Source organism: Liolophura sinensis, chromosome 1 (assembly GCF_032854445.1).
Source record: "Liolophura sinensis isolate JHLJ2023 chromosome 1, CUHK_Ljap_v2, whole genome shotgun sequence".
NCBI classification, from domain to species: Eukaryota; Metazoa; Mollusca; class Polyplacophora; order Chitonida; family Chitonidae; genus Liolophura; species Liolophura sinensis.
Genome location: NC_088295.1, coordinates 93,771,763 through 93,789,517, shown reverse-complemented (window position 1 = coordinate 93,789,517; position 17,755 = coordinate 93,771,763). Strand labels below are relative to the sequence as shown.

Here is a 17,755-nt window from a genome sequence, read left to right as displayed (position 1 = left end):
TATTTTCTTGTATGTGGCATAGAATGTGGTAATGTTTTTGTGAGATTTCTTTTCAGTTTTGATTCTTGCTTGTGATTGTTAATATGTTGTGTTTGAATATGTACTCTGAACACTGAATCTAAAACTTTTTGTGATTTGGTTTTCAAGCATGATTTGTGTGTTTGTTTTTTTCCTGATCAAAGCTGATACTGCTGTCTAGTTAGAATAATCTTCTGTTGTTTTATCTCTGTCTGGAATTTTTTTCATATAAAAATGACTTTACTGGAAAGGACTACCGGTACCCTATTCAGTGTAAGAAATATGACAAGAAGTAACAAATACTACATTCTGTATTTGCCTAGTGACATACAGTTTGACAATGAGAGATAAAATATGCTTAAATCAAAAGCAATGAAAAAACCTTCAGAAAAAGTGAGAATGTTAACTAGTTGCTGGACAGTGGTATCATCTTTGTGAAGGCGATCATGTCTCCTGCTGGTCAGTATGACCCCTACATGCTGGTCAGTATGGCCCCTATATGCTAATGCTTCTTGAACCATTTTTCAATTGCCTTGTCTTGACTGTTGTGCATTGAGCCACTTTGTTTTGACACTCTTTCTTTTTGTCTTTGTTTTTTCAGTGGGTATTGGCGGGTTCGGGTCTCGGATTGCCCCCAGTGTGGCGACCCTCCTTGTTACCACAACAGGACTTGCATGTTTGTCTTTCCCTGGCCTCCTTGCGATCTTATAATAGCTGACAGACCCTAGTTCTCACCCACAGCTCCTTGTTTGTACTAAAATCTGCCTTTGGTTAGGGCTGTGGCAGGCTTCGTATGTCCAGACACGGCCTGCTTCAGTAGAACCGTACTATTATGATAATTTTGTAAAACTAAGACCAATTTGCCATGTTTTATTTTACATCTGCCATGTTTATTCTATAATTAAGTTACAGTTATCTTAGTCCAAAAAGAAACTTAAATAGGTCAGCCCTTACCGATTAGATTTTGTGTGGCAGTTTCCAGCTAAATACTCTTTAGTTCCTTGTAAACTGTGAGCTGTGGCAGAAATGTACCTGATTACTAAGGTCTTGTATTAGACTGTGGGCAATTTTCACCCGTAAGTCTGGTGCTGTGGAACTCTAAACAAGAACAGATACGAGCTACATTGCACGGACACTGACAGCTCCATCAGTACTATAGTGCTAGAATTTTGAGAACAGTTGAATGGACGTTAAGAGTGAGATCTGTCGGGGACAGGGGGGTTTCTCACAGGAGTGTGACAGGAGCAGGTTTGTGTGTGATTGTCTCACCGAGGAGCAGCTGGTGGTGGAAAGAACACACCAAACTGTCAACATTAACCACAGCTGTAGTGTAAGCTGTCAGCCAATGGCAGATCAAAGCGGGGATTTTTACAAGACATCTGCAGCATGCCAGGTTATGCTGCCTTGTTTATGCATTCTGTAGAATGTGTCACGTGTAGTTTCACTAGTAGGCTACTGTCTTATTTAGACTGTTTGTCCATCCCATTTCACTGTGCCTAACTATGAAGAGTGGTTTACTTGTCCCTTGAACCGTGTGTATCAAGGGTTCCCCTTGTCACTGTTTGAAATTGCATGTATCAACAAGTGAAATGCTTGCACCAAACCCATGGCAAGGTCAGTACATTAAGTAGTAAATGTAATTAAGGGCTTTTCGCAGCCTTGATATTACTTAACCAGAAATCAAAAAACCAGCTTGCTCTTCCTCTTTGTGTGTTTTCATATGTTACTATTTTAGGTTTGTTATTGTCATTGTTGCTCTTGTCATTGTTGCTCTTGTGAATATTGTAAATGTCATTATTCCATTATTACCATTAGTTTTTTCACATACCTTTGATTTTGTTTGAATTGAGTGTTTTACTGAGTAAATAAGAATCAATGTGCAATACAAGAGTGTCTAAGGCTTATTGGTCCTTGATTAGGGAAAACCACGAGGGCTCATCATTTTGAGAGTTTCCCTTTTCTTACTTTGCTTCGCTGCTTCCTTTTGGCTTAATTTGTTGAACGTCTTGTCAAAACGTTTCCGGTAATGATATAGGCCGTTATTGCACGTAAGAGGACATGAGGATTTCAGCTTATTAACGTCAAATACGCAAACCTTTATGCATTACAATTTACATGCTTTTGTCATGTTCTTATTCTGATATGTGTTGGCTTTAGAGTTGCCTTGCTAGTTAAATGGGGAACGTATGACGCACTTACTTTACATTCCTGTTTTCACATTTTACCTGTCCACCTTCATGTTACTTTCTAGGTCGGACACGTTTACTAGATCTAACAGTGTGTCACTGCTTTATATATCAGCAACATTCTACCTTACGATTATATACGAAGTTGTGGCTCAATCTCAGGTATTGAGATTTTACTTTTCTATTTTAAATGATTTAAGCATTAATAAAACCCATGTGGAGAGTTAGCCGAAATCAGCATGTCCATGCTTTCGCCCACATGTTCAGGGGTCAGTCCTAAACATCCGGAGTCCTAGATCTGTCCAACAGTTGGCGCAGTTATACGCAAAATGAGTGTTGCTTAGTGAAGGTACTTTTCATTTGTAGGCATATTTATACATTGTGTGTGCTGTATTATTATAGGTCTATTTATTTTATGTAAATTTTTATACTGTGGAAGAGAAAAACCAAAGCACAAGGCTGATGTGGTTACGCGTTTCTGTTTTGTCGCTGCTGAAGCAATGTTATGATTTGTGATGGAGTTTGCCAGTCCTAATCGAATTGGCATTGCCTGACTGGAATGCAGGTCCGCAGACGACGTAACTATAGCTTGTCTGAGTGCTGACTCCGTTCCAGTGCATCTTGATATAAACTGTGACATCGGTTGTTACTGGTGCTTTTCTGGATGAGCTTTACCGGAGAGTTGTGTGTTGTACGTGTTGGCCATGTTTGTTGGGCAGGGTTGTGTGACTGCCGCTCACACCTCACATCAGTGGTCAGTTTTACTCTTCTGTGGGCTTTGCCACTAGCAAGACTATGTCGGATGTAGGTAGCCGTATATTAGGTGTTCAGTCTGATGCTAAGATCATATGAATCCAGAGTTATTTCTTGTATGACTACATATTCTTGACTTGAACTAACATGGTCCCTTGATGAACGGATATTTTCTATGTAGATAGATGTAGTATATTGTTTGTTTTCTGTACATGTAGCTAATGTATTTCCATGTTGAGCTGTAGTTTATGATTATATCCAGTCTGTATATTCTTCGTTATCTCTGTTGACATATAATATGCTGTTACCATAGACACTTCGAACGCAACAACCTCTATATGTCATATGCCCTGCAATACACTATCTATGAATAAGTCAAGGTACAAAAAGTCACTTCAACAAGGTCTTAGCAGTTAGAGAAATTAAGCCTCCAAATGCCTGCCTAGGTTGGACTGTACTTGGCGCGCATCCGCTGTTAAAATGTTCAGCGTGCAGAAGATGTTGCTGGCACTGTAAAATGGTCTTAGAAGCCCATTAACCAAACTGTCGTGTTCTCTTGAAATCTTTTTTTCCATGAACATCCAATCTGCAATGCTTCATGTACGTATCGTCCACGGAGAGCATAAACAACGCCACCAAGGCGCTTGGACACGATTGTTTTATATTCTGAGCCAGTTTGTTAGCGCTGATAAACTGACACGTGTGAACTGACATTTTAAGGACCAATATGGTCAAAATTTGGGAGAAGCATCGGATGCCGAACTTTTCGGTGGCTAGAAACTTACTTTCCTGATTGCCGGACTATCATGTGCTAGCCAAATGACATTTTATACCTTGATTTACATAAGTGTACATATATATATATATATATATATATATATATATATATATATATACATACACACTTGTAGTGTAGGGTATGTGACATGCACGGTTGCTGGATTCGAGCGCCTACGGTTGATACCAAGAGGAATATGAAGATCACTACGGCGTCCATTGCCAGTGTATAAATGGATTCGCCTATACACTGGCTGTATGCACTAGTACTGCTTTAGATGGCCACGCTTCTGTACATTTAGCTGATTGGGACATATGCGAGTATGTCAGCCATGTTAACCCAGCTTACAGTTGGAGGTGTACGTACAGCATCTTATTGTAGATATGGAATATACTTTGGAGAAATATTGTGTGTATGATTATTTGAGATTATTTGAGTTTACCCCAGAAGTGATTTTTCGAGTCACTGAGGATTTCGTTAGTATAGTAAATAGTGTGACTAGCTGTAATGTAACAGACAAATTGGCTTGTAATAGATGTTATTTTGAGATGCAATTTAACGATAAGATAATGTATAATGTTAACTGTTGTGAACACGGGAACTGTCTCGACTTTTTGCCATATTCCAAACTACGTCACATTGACTTGGTCCTCGCCTACAGAGTAGAGTGTGTGATGAGTTAGATCAGTGTGCGGCTGGGGTGTGGGATGGCTGAGTGTGGGCGCAGGCGCAGACTTGGCCAGCTTGTATCCGTGAAGATAGCACATCTAAAGTTTTCTTTGCGACTAAGCTTTTTTAATGTGTACACTATGGGCTTCCGCGTTTGTATATGTGCAGCTTGGTTAATAGCTTTTCTGCGAATTTTTCTTCAGGAAAAAGTTAAAAAAGGTTTCAGTATTATTTCATAGGCACTAATTATTACCTGTAACAACGTTTGCTCAGAAGTACACTAACTGTGCTCAAGTTTTACCTGAATGCTTTGGATATCCAGCCAGTAAAGCGGAATTCATCAGTTAGTAAGCAGATATTTTCACACAAAGATTTCATGGTGATTCAGCTGTAGTGATTTGTCCCGCTAAGCATCAGCAGTACCTCTTCCGTCGCAGTGACCACCGTTACCTTTTCTTCAATCACGTTCAGCCATCCCCTGTAGCTGTGTGTGTTGGTGTGTGTGAGTGAGTGACAGCGTGTGCGCGGGGTCACATGTGTTCGCTCGGGTGCTGACAAGTGCGAGCGGAATTGATTGGGCGCTTGTGTGTGTGTGAGAGGGCGATTGCAAATAGTGCGAGTGGAATCCATTGTGTGTTAGTGTGCGCGTGAGTGCTGGAAGTGTGAGTGATAGCTGTCGTTCTGGACCAACTCATTGTGGCCACGTATTTGACACAATTGATTATTTTGTTACTCCGTAGTGTATTTGGTGTAATAAAACACTTCAGTTTGGAAAACTGGTCTCTTGTGTGTTTGAATCCATACGTGCATACATCTAGAAACCTGTTCTTCAGTTGAATTTTGACATCAGATCCATCATGTTGACCATTTAGTATATTTTGGATATGACTGGTTGATGATATGATAGGGACGTGGAACTACATTGGAGGATGCAATGGCGTCTTCATTGTGATCACCGTTTATAGGGCAAAGAACTGGCAGTGCATTCAAACATGCACAGGGAAAGGACAATGAAGCAACACACAGCCAGAATATCTCCGAGTCAAACTGAAAGCTCAGCCATTGGTTTTCTCCAACATTCGACCACCGTTGCTATTCCAATGTGTTGATAACTCATAATCTTTCCACACCGAGAAAATTCATAAATAATTTACAAGTTGAAAAAGTGTGCAGAATTGTTCTCTTACAAAGTGAATGTCGTACAGGTGTTGAGATTAGGCTGCATAGTTTGCCTATATGTGCATATATTGTCCTGTTTGACAGATCGAATGGTATGACATAATAAAGACAACGCCTACCACACGTGCTAAATTGGGTTAGATACTACTGCTTCAGCCAAAAAAAGAAAAACTCAATTAACTTTTAGAGGATAAATTGTTTACACCAGTGTGTCCATGAACTTCGTAGATTAACCATTAACTTCAATAACCGACCAGTTATACCTGCTGTTGATAAGCAAATATATACTTGGTTCCCTTCACGAAAACCCGTATTAGATACTACCCGATGCTGAATGAATAATGCCGTTGACCAAACGCTCTACGTCATGGAAGGGTGGGGTTTTAATTGAACATTTATACGTGTGGATGAGAAATGATGCTAATGGAATTGTCAGTAAACTGCACTCTTGCTTGAGTATTAACCAAATTCAATATTCATAAATGTAAATTAAATTTTATGTTTAGTCCTGAAGGGTACAGAGTAAGATAAGATTACGGGTATGATGCGTTATTCTGCGTCACGCAAACTAATGAAACTTTAGTGTTTTCACATAATCAATTGGCATATGGGAAACGTTTTTTATTGATAGGTCTATGAAATGTAATGACTATATAACCTATGCACTGCGTGGCGTATCATTTTCAACCTTTGTTAGATTCAGATAAAGTAAAGCTTTACTTGTGGAGTTTTTGTCACTCCATTCACGCTTCATGCTGGAAGTTATAACATGACGTCACAACTGTGCGTCCTCGTGTAGGGTTCATGCTGGAAGTTATAACATGACGTCACAACTGTGCGTCCTCGTGTAGGGTTCATGCTGGAAGTTATAACATGACGTCACAACTGTGCGTCCTCATGTAGGGTTCATGCTGGAAGTTATAACATGACGTCACAACTGTGCATCCTCGTGTAGGGTTCATGCTGGAAGTTATAACATGACGTCACAACTGTGCGTCCTCGTGTAGGGTTCATGCTGGAAGTTATAACATGACGTCACAACTGTGCGTCCTCGTGTAGGGTTCATGCTGGAAGTTATAACATGACGTCACAACTGTGCGTCCTCATGTAGGGTTCATGCTGGAAGTTATAACATGACGACACAACTGTGCGTCCTCGTGTAGGGTTCATGCTGAATGTTGATGACGACACAACTGTGCGTCCTCATGTAGGGTTCATGCTGGAAGTTATAACATGACGACACAACTGTGCGTCCTCATGTAGGGTTCATGCTGAATGTTGATGATGACACACATGATGACACTACTGCGTCCTCATGTAGGGTTCATGCTGAATGTTGATGACGACACACATGACGACACAACTGTGCGTCCTCATTTAGGGTTCATGCTGAAAGTTGATGACACAGATGACACAACTGTGCGTCCTCATGTAGGGTTCATTCTCCCAGTGACGTTCACATCACGACTACTAATCAGTTGACAAATGACGTGTATTTTGTCGATCACATCTTGTCTCCATATCTTCACCGCTAAGATTAAGCCAGGCTATGCCATGAGAACGGTGTTGTAAGGCTGTGAGTGGGGTCAATCTAGTGGCATGTTCGTAGTCTAATTTTTGTCCCATGGTGTCATTGCTCAGTTTTGTGAGAATTGTGGGCTTTTAGTGATAGTGGCGGGGACGGGGAGAGAGTGGGGAGGTAAGTTTGCTTCCCTGGGGAGCAGTTGAGATAACCAGATAATTACCATACAGATTTAATTACACTGCATGTCAAAAATGTTTCCATGTAGAATCTCGAAGGAAGAGATTTCATTGTAAAGCACGACGTAAACCCCCAAGCATATACGCATACATATGAAGAAGAAGAGATTTCTCATGTAGCTTCCTGCATATCACTGCCCATAATACTCGCACGTTATCACACAGGAATATACAAACCCGAAGTGACCAGGTAGGTGTTCCCATGATGATGTCATGTCCTGTGTGTATCCGAGTAAAACATGGAAACTGTGTTTCATTTACGGTATAAGTAGTCGTGTGGTGAGAAGTTGTGTGATTGTCATGGTATACATATGTGTGTTTCATTCATTGAGCGTGCGTTATTTAACATTCATTTCTGTGAAAGGCAAATAAAACACCATCGTGAAATTTATGTAAGGTGAAAGACCATCAAACACTGCCCAGAAAATAGTTCGACTTATCATGTGTTTAAGATATTTTAAACACATGTTCGATATATTTTTTATAATATCGAACAATTTTCCTGGGCAGTGTTAAATGGATGAATAAGATATTTACTTCATTTTAGTGTTTTCTTTGCCTTTAAGAGTTCCAGTAACAATACTTCCACTGTCTTGTGTTTGAGTACTGTTGGTTGTTTTCTTGTGGATGGGTACGTTCAGGGAGGGAGGGAGGGAGTAAGGATCTGCACGGGTAGGGTTTGTTTGAGGGAGGGGCTTAATAACCTCTCACTAGTTGTTCTATGTGTGCATGCCTGGCCAACTCAATTGTCCAGCGAGAGACCACACCAACGCTTTGACGTCCCGAATCCTAACCCATATTTCTTGTAATACTAGCCAAGGAATTAGAGAGGCCCAGCTCCGAGACTTCCGATCAGCCCGCACCAAACCGGAACTCCAAGGAGGCTCAAGGTAACACGCACGGCGCATGCTCAACATGCAAATTAGATCATTGTACCATCATGTATATACATCCATCATGTTTGCCTGTGTTCCTCAATGCATCATTGTACAACCAGCTTCATGCCTCCAGATCTCGGTATCTGTTTGACATCATAAACATGGAAACCCCTTATCGGACAACACCACCCAATGTCTGTGAAGCAGCACCATTACCTCCATTACTACCACCAGCTCCCCTTATCAGCGGCCCCCAACACCACACCACCCCACGTCTGTGAAGCAGCATCGGTACCTCCATAACTACCACCGGCTCCCCTTATCAGCGGCCCCCAACACCACACCACCCCACGTCTGTGAAGCAGCACCGGTACCTCCATTACTACCACCGGCTCCCCTTATCAGCGGCCCCCAACACCACACCACCCCATGTCTGTGAAGCAGTACCTCCATTACTACCACCGGCCCCCCGTATCAGCGGCCCCCTCACACCACACCTCCCCAAGGCTGTGAAGCCGCACCTCCATTACTACCACTAGTTCTCGTTATCAGCGACCCCCTCACACCACACCTCCCCACATCTGTGAAGCCGCACCTCCATTACTACCACTAGTTCTCATTATCAGCGACCCCCTCACACCACACCTCCCCACATCTGTGAAGCCGCCCCTCCATTACTACCACTAGTTCTCGTTATCAGCGACCCCCTCACACCAAACCTCCCCACGTCTGTGAAGCTGCACCTCCATTACTACCACTAGTTCTCGTTATCAGCGACCCCCCTCACACCACACCTCCCCAAGGCTGTGAAGCCACACCTCCATTACTACCACTAGTTCTCGTTATCAGCGACCCCCTCACACCAAACCTCCCCACGTCTGTGAAGCCGCACCTCCATTACTACCACTAGTTCTCGTTATCAGCGACCCCCTCACACCAAACCTCCCCACGTCTGTGAAGCCACACCTCCATTACTACCACTAGTTCTCGTTATCAGCGACCCCCTCACACCACACCTCCCCAAGGCTGTGAAGCCGCACCTCCATTACTACCACTAGTTCTCGTTATCAGCGACCCCCTCACACCACACCTCCCCACATCTGTGAAGCCGCACCTCCATTACTACCACTAGTTCTCATTATCAGCGACCCCCTCACACCACACCTCCCCACATCTGTGAAGCCGCCCCTCCATTACTACCACTAGTTCTCGTTATCAGCGACCCCTCACACCAAACCTCCCCACGTCTGTGAAGCTGCACCTCCATTACTACCACTAGTTCTCGTTATCAGCGACCCCCTCACACCACACCTCCCCAAGGCTGTGAAGCCACACCTCCATTACTACCACTAGTTCTCGTTATCAGCGACCCCCTCACACCAAACCTCCCCACGTCTGTGAAGCCGCACCTCCATTACTACCACTAGTTCTCGTTATCAGCGACCCCCTCACACCAAACCTCCCCACGTCTGTGAAGCCGCACCTCCATTACTACCACTAGTTCTCGTTATCAGCGACCCCCTCACACCACACCTCCCCAAGGCTGTGAAGCCGCACCTCCATTACTACCACTAGTTCTCGTTATCAGCGACCCCCTCACACCACAACCTCCCCACATCTGTGAAGCCGCACCTCCATTACTACACTAGTTCTCGTTATCAGGGACCCCCTCACACCACAACCTCCCCACGTCTGTGAAAGCCGCACCTCCATTACTACCACTAGTTCTCGTTATCAGCGACCCCCCTCACACCACACTCCCCACATCTGTGAAGCAGCACCTGCATTACTACCACTAGTTCTTGTTATCAGCGACCCCCTCACACCACACCTCCCCACATCTGTGAAGCTGCAACTCCATTACTACCACTAGTTCTTGTTATCAGCGACCCCCTCACACCAAACCTCCCCACGTCTGTGAAAGCTGCACCTCCATTACTACCACTAGTTCTCGTTATCAGCGACCCCCTCACACCACACCTCCCCAAGGCTGTGAAGCCACACCTCCATTACTACCACTAGTTCTCGTTATCAGCGCCCCCCTCACACCAAACCTCCCCACGTCTGTGAAGCCGCACCTCCATTACTACCACTAGTTCTCGTTATCAGCGACCCCCTCACACCAAACCTCCCCACGTCTGTGAAGCCGCACCTCCATTACTACCACTAGTTCTCGTTATCAGCGACCCCCTCACACCCACACCTACCCCAAGGCTGTGAAGCCGCACCTCCATTACTACCACTAGTTCTCGTTATCAGCGACCCCCTCACACCACACCTCCCCACATCTGTGAAGCCGCACCTCCATTACTACCACTAGTTCTCGTTATCAGGGACCCCCCTCACACCACACCTCCCCACGTCTGTGAAGCCGCACCTCCATTACTACCACTAGTTCTCGTTATCAGCGACCCCCCTCACACCACACCTCCCCACATCTGTGAAGCAGCACCTGCATTACTACCACTAGTTCTTGTTATCAGCGACCCCCTCACACCACACCTCCCCACATCTGTGAAGCTGCAACTCCATTACTACCACTAGTTCTTGTTATCAGCGACCCCCTTACACCACACCCCCCCACGTCTGTGAAGCCGCACCTCCATTACTACCACTAGTTCTCGTCATCAGCGACCCACACACACCACACCACACAGAAGCCGTGTCTGTGAAGCTGTACCTCCTTCACCATCACCGGGTCCCCTCATCAGCGAACCCATTACACCATATGCCACCACATCTGTGAAGCACTACCTCCATGACTACCACCGTCCCTTAACCCCCCCCCCCCCCCCTCCCCCCTTCATAAACAGCCATTACTTCAACCGGTTCACCTTATTAGTGGCCCCCACACAGCACACGGCTGAGAAACAGTACCTCCATTACTACCACCAATACTCTCTATCAGCGACCCCCTCACACCACATGGCCTGGCGTCTGTGAACCTGTACCTCCATTGCTATCACCGGCTCTTCTTATCAACAGCCTCACACACCACACGGTCCCGCGTCTGTGAAACTCTACCCCTGTTATTACCACCGCTTTTCCTTATCAGCGGCTCACACACACCACACGCCACCACATCTGTGAAGCCACACCTCCATTACTACTACCGATTCTCCATATCAACGATGCCCACACACCACACACCACCACGTCTGTGAAGCAATACCTCCATTACTTCCACCGGTTCACCTTATCAACGACCCCCCACACACCACAGGGCCCGATGTCTGTGAAGCAGTACCTCCATTACTACCACCGATTCTCTCTACCAGCTACCTACACACTCTCACGGCCCCATGTCTGTGAAGCAGTACCTCCATTACTACCACCGATTCTCTCTACCAGCTATCTACATACACTCACGGCCCCATGTCTGTGAAGCAGTACCTCCATTACTACCACCGATTCTCTCTACCAGCTACCTACATACACTCACGGCCCCCATGTCTGTGAAGCAGTACCTCCATTACTACCACCGATTCTCTCTACCAGCTACCTACACACTCTCACGGCCCCATGTCTGTGAAGCAGTACCTCCATTACTACCACCGATTCTCTCTACCAGCTACCTACACAAACTCACGGCCCCATGTCTGTGAAGCAGTACCTCCATTACTACCACCGATTCTCTCTAACAGCTACCTACATACACTCACGGCCCATGTCTGTGAAGCAGTACCTCCATTACTACCACCGATTCTCTCTACCAGCTACCTACACACTCTCACGGCCCATGTCTGTGAAGCAGTACCTCCATTACTACCACCGATTCTCTCTACCAGCCCACATATACAAAACAATGCCACATATATATCGAACAGTCTGCCCTTTAGTAACAGTGAATGTTGTGAAGCATGCCTAACTCATCCCGTCATCTCAGCTCGGCTACGCCGCCTTGTCTTCGGTAGCCATACTGCCAGCTGAGGAAACCCTGCTTGGGAGACACGGCTTGGGAGAGATGGCTTGAGCTCAGACGACAGGGTACAGTTATATTGGTGTATAGTGTTGTACTGGGAAATGATTCGCATGTGGCTTGTACATGAGCTTTTGGCTTGTTTGGTATGGGTGGCAATCAGCGGGTTGTATGAGATTGTCCTGATACCTCAGTTGTACGAGACTGTAATAATACAACGGCTGTATGATGGTATTGTAATACTGCAGTGAAAGAGGCCGTGGGAGGACGTGATTGGTGCTGTGGTTGTATGAGGCTGTGGGAGGGTGTGATTATACTGTGGTTTTTATGAGGCTGTGGGAGGATATGATTGTACTGTGGATGTATTAGGCCATGGAAGGGTGTGATTATACTGTGGTTGTATGAGGACGTGATTACTGTGGATGTATGAGCCTGTGGGAGGGTTTGATTATACTGTGGTTGATGAGGGTGTGAGTATGCTGTGGGTGTATGAGCCTGTGGAGGATGTGATTATATTGTGGTTGTATGAGGCTGTGGGAGGGTGTGATTATACTGTGATTGTATGAGCCGTGGGATGGCATGATTATACTGTGGTTTTATGAGGGCCGTGGGAGGGTGTGATTTATACTGTGGTTGTATGAGGCCGTGGGAGGGTGTGCTTATGCAATGAGAGGGTGTGATTGTGCAGTGGTTGTATTAGGGTATGATTATACTGTGGTTGTATGAGGACGTGGGAGGGTGTGATTATACTGTGGTTGTACGAGGCTGTGGGAGCGTGTGATTATACTGTAGTTGTATGAGGACGTGGGAGCGTGTGATTATACTGTGGTTGATGAGGGTGTGAGTATGCTGTGGGTGTATGAGGCCGTGGGAGCGTGTGATTATACTGTAGTTGTATGAGGACGTGGGAGCGTGTGATTATACTGTGGTTGATGAGGGTGTGAGTATGCTGTGGGTGTATGAGGCCGTGGGAGCGTGTGATTATACTGTGGGTGTATGAGGCCGTGGGAGCGTGTGATTATACTGTAGTTGTATGAGGACGTGGAGCGTGTGATTATACTGTGGTTGATGAGGGTGTGAGTATGCTGTGGGTGTATGAGGCCGTGGGAGCGTGTGATTATACTGTGGTTGTATGAGGCCGTGAGAGGGTGTGATTATACTGTGGTTGTATGAGGCCGTGGGATGGCATGATTATACTGTGGTTTTATGAGGCCGTGGGAGGGTGTGATTATACTGTGGTTGTATGAGGCCGTGGGAGGGTGTGCTTATGCAGTGGGAGGGTGTGATTGTGCAGTGGTTGTATTAGGGTATGATCATACTGTGGTTGTATGAGGACGTGGGAGGGTGTGATTATACTGTGGTTGTATGAGGCCGTGGGATGGCATGATTATACTGTGGTTTTATGAGGCCGTGGGAGGGTGTGATTATACTGTGGTTGTATGAGGCCGTGAGAGAGTGTGCTTATGCAGTGGGAGGGTGTGATTGTGCAGTGGTTGTATTAGGGTATGATCATACTGTGGTTGTATGAGGACGTGGGAGGGTGTGATTATACTGTGGTTTTATGAGGCCGTGGGGAGGGTGTGATTATACTGTGGTTGTATGAGGCCGTGGGAGGTGTGCTTATGCAGTGGGAGGGTGTGATTGTGCAGTGGTTGTATTAGGGTATGATCATACTGTGGTTGTATGAGGAGTTGGGAGGGTGTGATTATACTTTGGTTATATGAGGCCGTGGGAGGGTGTGATTATACTGTGGTTATATGAGGCCGTGGGAGGGTGTGATTATACTGTGGTTGTATGAGGACGTGGAGGGTGTGCTTATGCAATGAGAGGGTGTGATTGTGCAGTGGTTGTATTAGGGTGTGATTATACTGTGGTTGTATGAGGACGTGGGAGGGTGTGATTATACTGTGGTTGTACGAGGCTATGGGAGGGTGTGATTATACTTTGGTTTTATGAGGTTGTTTAAAGATGTTGTAAGGTAGTGGTATCATGTAAAAGAGTCGTGTAAGGATGTGATGATACAGACTATGTGTGGGGATGTGATGATACAGCAAGCGTGTGAGGAAGTGATGATACAACGCGTGTGCGTGAGGATGTGATGATACAGAATTTGTGTGAGACTGTGATGATACAGCGTGTGCGTGAAGATTTAATGATACAGTGTGTGTGTGTGTGTGTGTGTGTGTGTGTGTGTGTGTGTGTGTGGGTTTGATGATTAGAGTGTGTCGGGGGGATGCGATAATACAGCGTGTGTTAGAATATAATAATACATAGTGTGTGGGGGGATGTGATGATACTGTGTGGTGGGGGTGGATGTTACAGCGTGTGTGTGAGGTTGTAATAATACAGCTTGTGTGAGAGGATGTGATGATACAGCATGTGTGGGGGTGGGATGTTACAGCGTATGTGTGTGGGGATGGTGATGATACTGCGTGTGTGTGAGGATGTGATGATACAGCATGTGTGGGGGTGGGATGTTACAGCGTATGTGTGTGGGGATGTGATTATACTGTGTGTGTGTGAGGGTGTGATGACATAGTGTGTGTGTGATGATGTAATGATACTGCGTGTGTGTGAGGATGTAATTATACAGTGTGTGTGTGAGGATGTGATGACATAGTGTGTGTGTGATGATGTAATGATACTGCGTGTGTGTGAGGATGTAATTATACAGTGTGTGTGTGAGGATGTAATTATACTGTGTGTGTGTGAGGATGTGATGATACTGTGTGTGTGTGAGGATGTGATGACATAGTGTGTGTGTGATGATGTAATGATACTGCGTGTGTGTGATGATGTAATTATACAGTGTGTGTGTGAGGATGTGATGATACAGCATGTGTGGGGGTGGGATGTTACAGCGTATGTGTGTGGGGATGTGATGATACTGTGTGTGTGTGGGGATGTAATTATACAGTGTGTGTGTGTGAGGATGTAATTATACAGTGTGTGTGAGGATGTAATGATACTGCGTGTGTGTGAGGATGTGATGATACAGCATGTATGGGGGTGGGATGTTACAGCGTATGTGTGTGGGGATGTAATGATACTGCGTGTGTGTGAGGGTGTGATGACATAGTGTGTGTGTGATGATGTAATGATACTGCGTGTGTGTGAGGATGTGATGATACAGCATGTGTGGGGGTGGGATGTTACAGCGTATGTGTGTGGGGATGTAATGATACTGCGTGTGTGTGAGGGTGTGATGACACAGTGTGTGTGTGATGATGTAATGATACTGCGTGTGTGTGAGGATGTAATTATACAGTGTGTGTGCGTGTGTGAATAGATGCGGTGGTACAGCATGTGTGTGGGATGTGGTGATACAGTGTGTGTGTGTATATAATGATACAATGTGTGTGTAAGGATGTGATGATACTGTGTGTGTTTGTGAGGATGTTGTTATACAGCGTGTGTGTGAGGACGTGATGATAATGTAATGATAAATCGTGTCTGTGAGGATTTGATGATACAGTGTGTCTGTGAGGATGTGATGATACTGTGTGTGTGGGGGGGATTTGATGATACTGTGTGTAAGTGAGGATGTGATGATACAGCATGTATGTGATGGTGTAGTAATACTGCTTGTGTGTGAGGATGTAATGATACAGAGTGTGTGTGTGTTGGGATGTGATGATATAGAGGCTGTTAGAAATCGTTTGAATTCAATCCATGTGCTCAACAGAAGTTTTCATTTAAGCATCTCTTAGCCAAGACATTATTTTAAATTTATTTTAAATTCCCTGGCCTGGAAAAGTTCTGAAGCAAACACTTCAGGGTTTTGAAAGTGTAAAGTTTGTTGGTCCAGTTTCTCGCGCCTCCTAACAGACGATAGGTTCAAATGGCTTAACCTGTGGCGGATTTTCATGTTATTGCGTGTCTCTACCCAGAGGGCTGGAAAAAGTTGGACAGAGGCAACAAATACTACAGTATACACAGCAACAACTATTATCCGACCCGGCTTAGGATATCTGATGCATACTATACATATTGTGCATAATGCTTGAGGCATGCATGTGATATATTTATGTATTGTATGTAAATAAACATCACACAAGCCACACAAATAAAGAAGAAAAGCGACGAATATAAATAGTGCAGTGTGTAGCTTTATATCTGAGCATGAAGGTAAAATTGTGCTGCTTTGCCGCTTGATGATTTAACCCTAACTAATTTATAGCTTATATGACCACACAGACAGACACAGCTTATATGACCACACAGACAGACACAGCTTATATGACCACACAGACAGACACAGCTTATATGACCACACAGACAGACACAGCTTATATGGCCACACAGACAGACACAGCTTATATGACCACACAGAGACACAGCTTATATGACCACACAGACAGACACAGCTTATATGACCACACAGACAGACACAGCTTATATGGCCACACAGACAGACACAGCTTATATGACCACACAGACAGACACAGCTTATATAGACACAGCTTATATGACCACACAGACAGACACAGCTTATATGACCACACAGACAGACACAGCTTATATGACCACACAGACAGACACACCTTATATAGACACAGCTTATATGACCACACAGACAGACACAGCTTATATGACCACACAGACAGACACAACTTATATAGACACAGCTTATATGACCACACAGACAGACACAGCTTATATGACCACGCAGACAGACACAACTTACATGACCACGCAGACAGACACAGCTTATATGACCACACAGACAGACAAAACTTACATGACCACACAGACAGACACCGCTTATATGACCACACAGACAGACACAGCTTACATGACCACAGAGACAGACACAGCTTATATGACCACAGAGATGGACACAGCTTATATGACCACACAGACAGACACAACTTACATGACCACACAGACAGACACGGCTTATATGACCACACAGACACAGCTTACACGACCACACAGACAGACACAGCTTATATGACCACACAGACAGACACAGTTTATATGACCACACAGACAGACACAGCTTATATGACCACACAGACAGACACAGCTTATATGACCACAGAGACAGACACAGCTTATATGACCACAGAGATGGACACAGCTTATATGACCACACAGACAGACACAGTTTATATGACCGCACAGACAGACACAGCTTATATGACCGCACAGACAAACACAGCTTATATGACCACACCGACGGACACAGCTTATATGACCACACAGACGGACACAGCTTACATGACCACACAAACAGACACAGCTTATATGACCACGCAGACAGACACAACTTACATGACCACGCAGACAGACACAGCTTATATGACCACACAGACAGACAAAACTTACATGACCACACAGACAGACACCGCTTATATGACCACACAGACAGACACAGCTTACATGACCACAGAGACAGACACAGCTTATATGACCACAGAGATGGACACAGCTTATATGACCACACAGACAGACACAACTTACATGACCACACAGACAGACACAGCTTATATGACCACACAGACACAGCTTACACGACCACACAGACAGACACAGCTTATATGACCACACAGACAGACACAACTTATATGACCGCACAGACAGACACAGCTTATATGACCACACAGACAGA

General features: G+C 44.9%; 1 protein-coding gene across 4 annotated transcripts in view; it reads left to right on the top strand.

Annotated features, from left to right (window-relative positions):
- Positions 1-17,755, top strand: part of LOC135462145 (neural cell adhesion molecule 2-like) — a 91,983-nt gene that overhangs the window by 60,697 nt on the left and 13,531 nt on the right. For 2 of the 4 annotated variants that reach the window (XM_064739519.1, XM_064739516.1), the window contains exon 17: positions 8,160-8,234. The exons of 1 other annotated variant lie outside the window; for it this stretch is intronic. In XM_064739519.1, coding sequence (XP_064595589.1) covers positions 8,160-8,234 — 75 coding nt within the window. Of the gene's footprint in view, positions 1-619; positions 3,805-8,159; positions 8,235-17,755 lie in introns of those variants that run through there. One more of the 4 variants, XM_064739520.1, reaches the window with a different exon arrangement.